The following is a 12,254-nucleotide window of genomic DNA, read 5'->3' on the forward strand; positions in this document are numbered from 1 at the left end:
TCCATTTTGCTCAGTTGCCTAACATGATGAAACATCTCAGGCAACTCCTAGGACAGAGTGGTTAAAGACACTTGAGTTGGTTGTGACAGTTGTTCATTTTGAGATCAACAAAGATAATATAACACAAGGGGATTACTTGATGTGCTCTCTGAGTAGAAGCTATTTAAATTGGTGCAACTCAGAATTGTCTCAGATGTTTTATTTATTTATTTATTTAATTTTTTTTTAGATTATTTATTATATATAAGTACACTGTCGCTGTCTTCAGACAGACCAGAAGAAGGCATCAGATTCTATTACAGATGGTTGTGAGCCACCATATGGTTGCTGGGATTTGAACTCAGGACCTCTGGAAGAGCAGTCAGTGCTCTCAACCACTGAGCCATTTCTCCAGTCCCCTTCAGAGGTTTTATTAAATGTACAGATTCACCTTCTACTCCAGATAATTCTGAGCCCCATTTTGTCATTTAATCTTGAAGTGATTCTGATCCCAAGAAGGTTGTAAACCATACCCACATGATCTCTACCCTTCAGGAGGGCATTAGCAGTCTCAGGAAGTTTAGATTAACTAGCTTATAAAAGTTTAGCTGTAACTAAACTTTTCTTTAAAAAAGAAGTTACAATCTTGTATTTAAGCTGTGTGTACCTTACATACATACATACATCATACATCATACATGCGTCATCTTCATACAAACATTTCACATTTCTAGACTTGGTATGAGAACATGGTGAGTTTGTGCTTCTGTGTGCTTCTTACCACGTCTGATTGTCACAGCAATAAGTACTCTGCTTTTTAGAGGAATATGTTGAAGTTTAGTGAAATAAAGCAATTTCCCTGAGGACATACAACTAGTAAGACCGTCAATTACAAGTTTGTCTGACTTCAAATGCTTTGTTCACCCAGTGCCCACACCGTGGCACCATCACAGCCATCCTCTCACCCCCACGACCCTAGCCTGGTTGTGTGTTAGGAACTTTCTTTTCCTCTTGTCTTAACTCCACAGGCACATTAACAAAAATGGGTCAGGAGACTCATCCTGTGTGTAGTCACATTTAAAAGTTTTAAAGTTGCCAAGCAAGGAAAGGTTGTTCAGTAGTTGTTTAGAGCTTAGTAATTCCCTGAAATAACCCTCATGGTATACTGTGAGACAGCGTGCCACCTGAAAAATAATGAAGACATGTAACAAATCGTAAGGTAGCATTCTGTGCAGACATAAAAAGTCATAAAGATTTTTGATTTCAGATCATTACCAGCTCCTAAAACCTATGGTAGCATGAAAGATGACAGTTGGAAAGATGGCTGTTACTGACCAGCAGAGATGAGGACACAGATGTCCACGGCTTCACGGACACCCCTTCACCAAGCTGAAACCAACTTTTATATGCAGACTCTTCAGATGAGATTCTTGGGGTTTGCAAACTCCCAGCCTCTCTGTCTTAATAAATAGCACAACTGACGGAGACGAGGAAGCAGCACTTTAATGCCACGTGACATCGGATGTTTTGGTAATCATGCAGTCACTCTCCACGGGTCGCTTAGCTTGTTCACTAGAAACACGGTTCATTTCATTATATGACAAAGGCCAATATCTGGGCAAATACCTACTGGATGCCAAAGAGAAATGCCCACGTGTAAAGAGAGCAGCTGTGTACATGGGAAGATGGTGAACTTAGGCTATCCAAACCTCCCGTTCAACCTACCTTACTGTACAAACAGTATCAATAAATATTGTGTTAACAAGAACTCATATTCTGACTAATTACATTGTTTTATTAGTCCTTCAGAATACAGTAAATTATAAAGATTGGGAGAGAAAAAGGAAGGACCTGAGCTAAAGACTTAAAACACACTGCTGCCTGTGTTTAGGAAAGTTTTCCAAATTACTTTCGCAGGCTCATTGGGAAAAGTATCTTAGGTTTTAAACATAGCTCACACATAGCCACATCCAGACGGTGTCACAGTGCACGCCCACCGCCTTGCACCAACATCTCAAGACTTCTCTGTACTTGTTTTTGATTGCCAGAAGGGCTCACATGTCAGTGATACAATCTTTCTAACTTTATAGTTCCTGGCTCAGGAAAGATGGCCTTTGCTATTGAAGCCAGCTTACTCACATGCTGTTTTCTGTCACAGAACTAAAAGATCTGTTTCCATTACCAGGTTTCTGTGATGCAAAAGATCAGTTATATGTGTTTTTGTTCTTGACAAAATAACACCTCAGAACTTACAACCTGGAATAAAACCATATCACAGGAGGAGGGGAAAATCTATGCACTTAACTATAAAAATCTCTAGTGATGACAGTTGTATTGTTGCTCCTAAGCGGCAGAACGGTCTGTTATGTGGTAGTCGATCCACTTTGAACTGAATAACTGTATGAAGTTTCTTTTAAGATACTGTCCCTTTAACTTAGATTCTGCCTTACATCAACGTTTTCATTGTTTGGTAACAAATCATCCACCTCTACTTTGCTAAATACTTGCTCTAATGGCATATGTATGTACGTACCCCTTGAAATCAGCTGCTTTGTTTTTATCGGATTATCACCAAACTGTAACTGTAGCTGACTTCTCATTTTTTGTAATGAGGTCTGTTTTTTAAATACTTAATCTGGACAGTTTTAAATATTGGCAGTTGGGTCACATATAGGCGGGGGATTTGAACTCGTTTCCTGTAAGTAGAGGATGTTCTGTAAGGTGCAAGTAGAAATGCAGAGAGAAAGGGAGGGCAAGTTTCCCGCTCAGGAAAGCATCAAGTTGGTGACAATAGAGACCCAGTCTGCCCAGGCTGACGCTGGACCAGCAGGGAGCCGGTGAGCTCGCTAGCACAAGCAGCGCCAGTCCCGGAACTGTAGTGTAGGATGGAAGACATTTGTCCTTGCATTTGAAGGATGAGAGGGATAGAGGTTGTCACGGTTATCCATAATGATGAACTAAAAACTGTTGTTTTTCCGAGAAGCTGGAGCATGTGCTTTGGTGCCTGTGTCTCATAAGTGACAAAGACGTAGCCAGTCTCTGTGGAGTCACATGTGCACACAGCAGACAGGTCTCTGTTCAGTGTGACCGCTGAAAAATAATAAATGCTGCAATCTAATAATTTAAAAGAACTTTAATGAACCATCTATTACATTTTTTAAGTTAGATAATCAGTTTCAAAAGGAATATTCAGGTTATTTAACATTGTTTTTAAATGGCTGCATCAGAAAAAAATATCTATTTTTTTTTAATTAAACTATTTCATCACTTGTTTAAAAATGTATTTTGGATCTGAGTTTGGTGATATTATTTCAGCTGCTGCTGTACTACCACGGATTATTGGCTTTTGGTTTCCTAAAGAGAAAAATTGCCTTTTTACTAGAAAGCCTTTGTGTATTGCCAGTTTTTCTGTTTGGGAAAAATCTAAGGATTTACTGTGGTTAGTCGTACAGAAGAAATGTGGATTTGATGAACTAGTGCCTATGATTTTAACTTATGTTTGATATATAGTAGTAGGGTTATAAATGTTGATTATTTTGTGCCAACAGCCCAGAATTGTCACTTGTATGTCAGCAGAAACTATAACCTCTGCTTCCAAAGTTATTTAATTTTCTCAGTGTTTGGATGTTATTTTTTGTAAGTGTGTTAATAAAAGTGTAAAGAATTGGAAAAATATAAATATTCTTAACTCAAGCATTTGCTGAATCATTTTTCTACAAAACTTGTTTATACAAAACTCTCTGAAGAGTTGACTTTTCTCAGTTTTCATACCCTGGAAATCACATTTTGTAAAACTGGGGACCATTCATAATTGTCAGATACTTTTTTAAATTATCTCAGAACATCACTTTTATATATAGATATAAAAATTTTTTTGAAAGCAAAGAAAATTACATATGTGGCCCCAGATGTTTGTATAACTCTAGGATGATCTAGACTATGTATGTTCAAATTGACATAATTCACTGTACAGGTGTCCAGTTTTGACAGTATGATGCATGGTCCTTTTAGATCACATGAAGTTTGATTTGCAAACATTTCTATAGCTGAACTTGTAATATGTGGTTGCCTCCTTAATAAACAGCCTGACCATAATGTTTATTATTAAATCTATATTTATTTTCCAAGTGTTTTATTAATTTCTGGATATGGCAAGATTTCTTCTCTCCCAAACCCATTACCTACAGTTGGTCTTCATAACGTTCTCGGTTGGTTTTTTAGACGCACAGACTCAAGTCTCGCTGCTCTTTATTCCCAGCCTGGAGCTGGGTTGTGTCGCCACGTCGCTCTCCTCGTTTCAGAGTTGAGTCATTTGGAGCGATTGCAGTTAACTTCACAGTTGAGTTTGTTGCCTGAGGTTTTTTAATGTGCTCGGAATTGATGTGTAGCTAGAAAAAGCATCTATAAAGCAGGAGGTGTTGGCTGGAAGTTCCCAACAGGTAACCTCCATGCATCCCTAAGCCACACACTTAGTTTAGGTGATCATGTGGCTCTTTCATGGATGGAACAACTGAGACCTGTGCTCGTCAGTGAGCTCTGTTCTGTCGGAGAAGCTCACGCCTGCATCTTACTGATGATGACACAGAAAACTGATGCCCCACACTGGAATTCTTCTCTCAAGACAGCTAAAGACTTTAACAACCTGCATAATAATGGTCAGTATCCTTAGGTCAGCTATGAATGAGAAGCTTGTCTAAGCCCTTGTATCTCCAATGAAACCCTCACTATACTGATTTACTTGGGAGCCAGGCACATAGCACATCTGCCTTTCCAGCTGAAGCAGAAGGGTGAGTCTGCACTCCATACAAAAAAGAAGTGTTAGCGAAGACTGCACAGTTTAAGGAGCACTCTGGCTGTAATTTCAGCTCTTCCTAAGTAGAAATCTACTGGGTTAAATAAGATTTACTACAACTTAAGACTATGAACTACATGTAAATTCAAACCAGTTCTCAACTACTTTAGGTCACCTTAGGAAAGATTAGTCGACATTTATCAAATTATAGCTCAAGGGAACTAAACTCTGCTGTTCTGCACATGAGGGAGTTTCATAGTCAGGAATAATGTACATCTCAAAATAACTAAAGGTATTTTGAATATTCTCACCACAAGAAAATTTTAAAATGTTAAATACTGTGTTAAATTATTAACATGCATCAAAACATACCTTACCCTAAGTCCTCCATATAATTTGTCAATTATTAATAGTGGATCACAATAAAAATTGCTTACTATTTAAATATTGCTATTTAATATATACCTGTTGCTTTAAGAAATAAACAGAAAGCGGTAAGTATGAAGACAAATGATTGCCTACAGCTCTACGATTCAGAACTCAGTACTGAAGCATTTACCGAGCGTGGTTTTAAAATACAAAGTTGACCTCATTTAAAATTCTGGATGCACCCACTGGCAGAGGATGTGACTCCCGCTGTAGGAGCGTTGTGTGCATTTAGTTTGTACACACATAAAACTGTCTCCGAGACACTCATCATGCATGTTGTGTTTATTGTTGAAACGTGGAGTAGCTCTTCTTTTAAACATTTGTTATTACAAGTTAGAAGACTAGGGCAAATCTGAGGAAAATCAATTACATTGGTATTCAGTTCCCTCTTGGAAATCTGGAGCTGTTTCCTGTCTGGAACTGAAACCAGTCATGGTTGCCAGTTAGCTTTCTGGGCTCCGGAATCATAGAAGACTGCTGTTCTGTAGACTGGGGAGACACGTGCGCTTCCAGAAACTACACATATTAGTGTAATGTTCATATTTCTAGCTTTTTACTGAAGCTTGATTTAACTCCAGCCCAGGCTCCAAGCCATGGGTTGACAGTATTGAATACAGTGGCAGTTCTGTAACAAAATATGTATCTGTCTGTCTGTCTGGTGTCTTCACCCTTCACCTTATTTTTTGAGACGAGGTCTCACTAAACATGGAGCTTGCTGATTGAACTACACTAGGTGGCCAGCCAATCCCAGGGATCTTCCTGTCTCTGCCTCCCCAGTGCTTAGGATTACAAGCTCATGCTGCATCGCAGCCCTTTATATGAGATTAAACTCGGGTCTCCAGGCTTATGCGGCCAAGCACTTTGAGCCATCTTCCCCAACCCATAAGCCAAGAATACTTTTAAAAGAAAACAGACACCATTAATTAAAGAGTGAAGATGGTCTGTTAAAAGTTAAACCTTAGCATAACCTGGAAGGCGGCTGGTACACAGAATTCTCTGTCCCACACCCGAGAGTACCAAAGTCAAGATCCCCCGAATTCTAAGGTACCTCACTAGTGGGTTATTTGAGTTAAATTACTACAGCATTTAAAAAAAAAAAAAAAAAAAAAAAAAAAAAAAACCCTGAGAATCATAAAGGTGGAGTAGGGGACACTACACATGCATGAGCCAGTTCAAAAACAAACACAGTAGGTCTTCAGCACAAATGCCATCGTGACTAAACTCTAAGACACTTTGGTCGGTGTCCATTCTTCCTGGAGGAAGCACTTGTTTGGTGCCCTAGGTGCACTCACTGTTCATGAGGCCAGTGAGAGGCCAGCACCTAAACCTCCCTCAGACCATGGGCCAGTTTCCGCTCAGATTTTATCATTTGCAACCAAAGGAGCTCATTTTTTCAAATGGCTCTTAAATAGATGTATAAAATGTTTGGAGAAGTGGAAGGAGCCAGTGTTCTTTCTCTCTGCAAACAGATGAGAGGCCCCAGCACCCAGAAAGCCTGACAGCGCTCGTTCCCATCCCCCAACTCACACCTGACACTAACAGTGAATTTTGAGCCTCAGATGGAGTCATACAATTTGTATTTTCTCTTTGAAGGCAAAAAAAAAAAAAAAAAAAAAAAAAGGTTTTCTTTCACATTCAGCCACTTAGCAAAAATAAGGTTCACCCGTGTTGCCAGAGCCACCATAGTTTGTCCATTCTCACGGCTTTTACGTGCCATTGTGTGAACGCACTGGTCTCCCCTTTCTAATAATGGCAGTTGCTTCTGATTGAGGACTCTGAAAAAGACGGGCACTTAGGATTTCTGCCAGACCACCAAAGCCCCACTGGGTGAAGTTTGCTGGACAGAAGGCAATTGGAAACACAGGAAAAGAGGAGGGACTTCCATTTCTGCCCCTCTCTTCACCGGTGAGCTCAAGAACCGCACTCACCAGCTGCAGCCGAGTCTTTGGTGCGATGAAGCTGGTGAGTGTGAGTCTTCCCTCACGGCGGATGTGGGAAAGCCTTGAAGGCAAGTAGGGCCACCAGCTGCAGTGGACGGGAACCCCACTTTCCTGGACAAACTGGCCAGTTATGCAGTAATTGTGATAGGGTCAATTCCAAGGGATGCCTTTGTGAATCAAGGGGGAAACCCAGAGAAGACAGACAGATAAGGAACAGATCCCCCTTTTGATGTCTTTATTTTTTGTTAAATATTTTGAGACAGTGTCTCCTGGATGTCTTAGAAAACTGTGTAGGCCAGAGTGGGCTCAAACTCAGAGAGATCCCCCTGCCTCTGTCTCCCAGGTGCTGGGATTAAAGTCGTACACAGCCACATCAAGCTCTCTCCTGTTTCTAGTTAACACAAGCCGCAGACTTCTTTAAACTACACATACAGACACCAGACCTGAGAGCCCAGCAAATTTCGGGAAACTGAGGTGCCAAGTTTGTGCCAATACGTAGGGTATTGGTGACCGTAATGGTGACCGGAGAGACAGACGTGTTCAGAGCCCTGCTGTGTAGCAAGGCTGAAGCTGCCCCAGTTGATTTAAATAAAACAGTGCTTGGATTACCTTAATATGTAGTCTAATATTGAAAATGCCTAGGCGGGGGGGGGGTGGTGGGGAAGGGTGATAACATTTTAAATGTAAATACAGAAAATATCCAATAAAAAGAGAAAATGCCCAGCATTTAATCTAAAGTTACTTGACATACAGTGACCTGAAAATGCGCGACACTTTCAAAAACAATCCAGTTGCTAGAATTAACAGTCTTGAGGGCAGTTACTGTAACATCAGTGCAAATGGGCTCTTCACCAAAGGTCCCATGCTAGGGCATAAAACTATTGCAGTTAAAAGTATTGAAATTATACAAGGTATGTTCTCTGGCCATAAGAAATGAAAGCAGGAGTCAGCTCTGGAAAAGTACCAGGGAAGAACAAATATCTGGAACATTCAAAACACCAGTTATATATAGTCTAGGGACCAAACCAGAAAATACTTCAAACTGTACAAAAATGGAAGTATAGAAGCAGAATTTGAGGGAAATTAAAGTGATTGAGAAAATATGTAATACTAGATTCTCATATTGGGGAGACATGAGAAACGGAGTTGTGGTCTTCTAAAGACATCCACACCCCAACACTGGCAGCCCGGGACTATTAGATCACACAGCACAGGGATTAGGGTTACAGTGGCCTTCGAATGGCTGTTCAGCAGATAGATACCCAGGTGTGCCTGTTCTAGAAGGGGCACACAGACAACTTTACACCCAGAGAAATGTGGAGAGGAAAATCACCAGATGGGACTCCCTAAAACCAAATAAAGCCCAAACCCCGAGAGTCACGGTCTCCACAGCTCTGGGCCTCTCTCTACCCCGGAAGCCTGGGAGCTTCCCGGTGAAAACGTTCACTCAGCAACATGGAATCGCCCCCACTTGATTCTTTAACTGAGGGAGAGAGGAGCCCACTGCTAGCTGCCTTCGCCTGTTTCTGGTCACGATGCTCAGTTGCAGCAAGTGCCTGTATCCTACAGCCTGATGTACACCAGGAGCTGAAGGGGTTTCTCTAAAACCAATGCTTCCATTAAGCTGGAGAAAATAGGAGACAGGAGAGCTTAGTCTTCCTTATATAGCCTTTGGGGTGCTTATTATATAAATATTGTCTTTAAAAGGAGTAGAGGGAAGGAACATGTGGCAATCTGTTTTGCCATTCTATTATTTTACTTTTATTTAGTTTTGAGACAGTCCTGGAGCTTGCTATGTGGATAAATCTGGTCTCAAATTCACTCAGGTCCTCCAGCTTCTACCTCCCAAGTGCTGGAGTTAAAAGCGTGTGGCCCCATGCTCGCCCCGATTTTGACATTTGTATACCAATACAAATACATTTGTATATCCAATTGTCTTCTTCCTTCTCCAGCGAGCTGTTTAGGATGCTGTTATCCACATTGGACACTAGGGGGCAATCTTGCTTGCTCTCGGAATGTTAAATTTCCAGTCTTGCTTTGAGTTCAGTTTGGTTGTCTGTACAAATGAGTCAGCATGATATTCTCCTATTAATCAAAATAAAGGTAGGGTACACGAAGATCAAATGTGGTGCTTTGGGCAGAATCTTGGGACAGGAGAAGCAAATTCAATATTATAAAAATGAAGTTTAGCTAATAAAAATGACCAACAGCCAGATGGAGGTGGCACACGTCTTTAATACCAGCACCCCAGAGACAGAGGCAGGCAGATCTCTGTGAATTCAAGTCCAGCTTGGTCTGAAAAGTGAGTTCTAGGACATGGAGAACCCCCCCTTTTTTTTCTAAAACAAAACAACAACAAATTGTGCTGAAGAACTGGTGCTGTTCCCTAGGACCCAGGTTCGATTCCCAACACCTACACGGCAGCTCTCAACCGTCTGTGACTCCAGTCCAGACTGTTCTGTCTCTGCTGGCACACATGTGGCTTGCGCATGCTAGGCAAGTGTTAATGCCGGTACTGTGCCCCTTCTTATAATGAAAGCAATTTGATGTTTAGATTCCAAGCAGCAGATGAAGCAGAGAGAAAGAAGTCAGGGTAGAGTCCAGGCACACATTTGCATATTTCCAGTAACAATCCAGGAAGATCTCTTCAGCCATGGAGCCTCACAAGTGTGGGCCATCCTTAGGTCTGTCGGCCTGGTGGGCCTACAGAATAAAGCACAACTAAATTTAAAGGATACTGAAAAGTGGCACCCTCTCTCACGCTCAGAATCCCAAGTCATAAATATCTATTTCTGCCCCAGGATCTAAACTCCACTGTTCGTAGGCACATCTACCCCCCCCCCCGGCCTTTTCCTAGTCCCTCTGCAAGAATCTACTTAACTCTGGCCAGAGAGCCACAGACTATTCCTCTGTAACTTGAGGGATCAGGGTCTGTGATGCTCACTAGGACTGCCAGAATCCCAGGAGGGAGGAGTCACTGTCCCCAGCCAAGGTGCAAACACGCAGAAGGGAAATGTGGAGCAAAAAGGTCTTTAGGAGCTGCTGTCTGATACCTCCGTCCCCACCTCCCCCCTTCCACACAGAAACAGCCATCACAGGTGATGGAGTCTCCCTGCCTGTGCCTGCATGGGGACGCTGTGGAGCAGACTGTCAGCCCACAAGGACAGATGAACGCCTCTGTGGTTTTAAAGCACTGAGATTGTGGTGTCTGTCGAGCTCACCTTGACTACCATCCCACCTGCCCAACTCCAAGCAAAAGGAGCTGCCATCCCTCCTCCACCTTACCGAGGAAGCCAAGGCAGGAAAAGATTAAGGAGCTTGCACGGGATCATACAGCTAGTCCTGAGCCAGCATGCGCAGAGGTTACAAAAGCGTCCCGAAGTCAGTTCCCCCCTCCTCCACCCCCCAATCCGCCCGCGTGGGTCCTGGGGATGGAGCTCGGGTCATCAGACTCGGCAGCCAGCACCTTCACCCACAGCACCCTCTTCCTTTCTCTTCTGTTTCTTTGTCGCCTGTTTGCTGAAAAGTCTAAGAAGCTGATAGGAAACGGTTCAAGGTGGGGGAGGGGAGGGTGGCTTTTTAAAGAAATCTCTCTTGGGGAGATTAAAACCATCTCTTCTTTCCTTGCCATTAGGGGTCAGCTCCTATGGGACGGAGTGCCAGATAGGAAGTCAAATAGTGCTCTGGAGATTTCTGTGAAAATATTCCAGGTCCGATTAAACACGAGACTTTCAGTAAAGCAGATGGTCCTCCCCAATGTGGATCAGCCTCAGTTCAAGACCAGAAGAGACCTGGGTCAAACTCCCTGAGAACGAGGAACCACCAACTGCCCACCTTCCCACTTGGACACCAGCCTTTTGCACTTGAACAACAGGCTTCGAACTTGAACGAAGCCTTTGGACTTGGACCCCAGCTCTGTCTTAATACACATTTGAAGAGGGCATCAGATCCCACTACAGATGGTTGTGAGCCATCCTGTGGTTGCTGAACCCAGCACCACCAAAACGGCCAATGCTCTTAAACCACTGAGTCATCTCTCCAGTCCCAAGAAAGCAATACTTTGTTCCAAGTGCCTTGGCATTCTACATGGAGAAGGCTTTATGTTTCTTGGGGGACCCTCCACGGGCCTTTTGAATTTGTACTGGTCCAGTCTGGAAAAGTTTCTTTCAGACAGTAACAGTTGTAGAGTCACGGGCCCTGTGTGCCTGACTTATGGTTCTTCTGTGGTGCCTTGGGGAAGCACCCAACAGCTAGTGAACCAATCGGTGAGCGCCCACAGAACAAGATGCTTTGGAATAAAGACACTGGGCTGAATTTTTAAGACCTACAAAAGTCCTAGGCCAAGTTGTAACCAAGAGTCTGGGCCATGAAAAAAATATATCAGGAATATAGCTTTAGGGAGTTTGCTTATATTTGGTACTTAAAGGCCCATTCATGGTATACTCTCTATACAGGGATAAGAAATGGGTAGAATCATTTGGCTAAAGAAAAGATTTTTTTTTTCCAAACAAAGGTCAATCATGAAGCTGTTAACTGTCCTGCAGCTCTCTTTGGTTCACAGCAAAACTTGGGACTCTTCTCAAAGAAGATGGCACTAGAATACACTAGTCAGTGGAAACCGTGCCATTTCTAGACCCACAGCCAGAGGAGAAACTTAAATGGGTAAATAACAGATGGGGGGGGGGGATGGCCAATGAGAAAAGTGGCCAGGAAAGTAATAGTTAACATCTCTGGCCCAGCAAACCCTGACTCTCATCAAAGCTATTCAGACCCAGCCTGGTCCTCTGGTTCCCAAAATCTCCCTGTGTGGTGCTCCTAAGATATGCGCAGGTCTGTGCTCTGCTTTTCTCACCAGCCCCACCTGCTTCTCCACCACCTATTTTTCCCTCTAAGAAACCTCAAGCTTCTGGCATGAAATTCCAGCTCCTAAGTCCACCTGATGCTCACAAATGTGGTCCAGCTGCTGCCATGTAAGGCCCCTCAAGGTTATCGTGGGCATCTTCACCTGTTGTGAATAGACTCTCCGTCTGGGTCCCATCTTTGCCCTCCACCACTCCCTTTCATCTTCCTCTGCAAATGCCACACCCCCTCTCTGGATGAAGCTCTTAGGAAAG

The 12,254-nt window shown here is 42.8% G+C and overlaps 1 protein-coding gene across 3 annotated transcripts in view; it reads left to right on the top strand.

Annotated features, from left to right (window-relative positions):
- Positions 1 to 4,094, top strand: part of SLAIN2 (SLAIN motif family member 2) — a 56,601-nt gene extending 52,507 nt beyond the window's left edge. For all 3 annotated transcript variants that reach the window (XM_080914600.1, XM_080914601.1, XM_080914602.1), the window contains one exon: positions 1,247 to 4,094. In XM_080914600.1, coding sequence (XP_080770726.1) covers positions 1,247 to 1,313 — 67 coding nt within the window. In that variant the 3' untranslated portion in view covers positions 1,314 to 4,094. The remainder of the gene's footprint in view (positions 1 to 1,246) is intronic.
- Positions 4,095 to 12,254: the final 8,160 nt, after the last annotated feature.

The sequence above is a fragment of the Micromys minutus genome, assembly GCF_963924665.1.
Source record: "Micromys minutus genome assembly, chromosome: 1".
Taxonomy (NCBI): domain Eukaryota; kingdom Metazoa; phylum Chordata; class Mammalia; order Rodentia; family Muridae; genus Micromys; species Micromys minutus.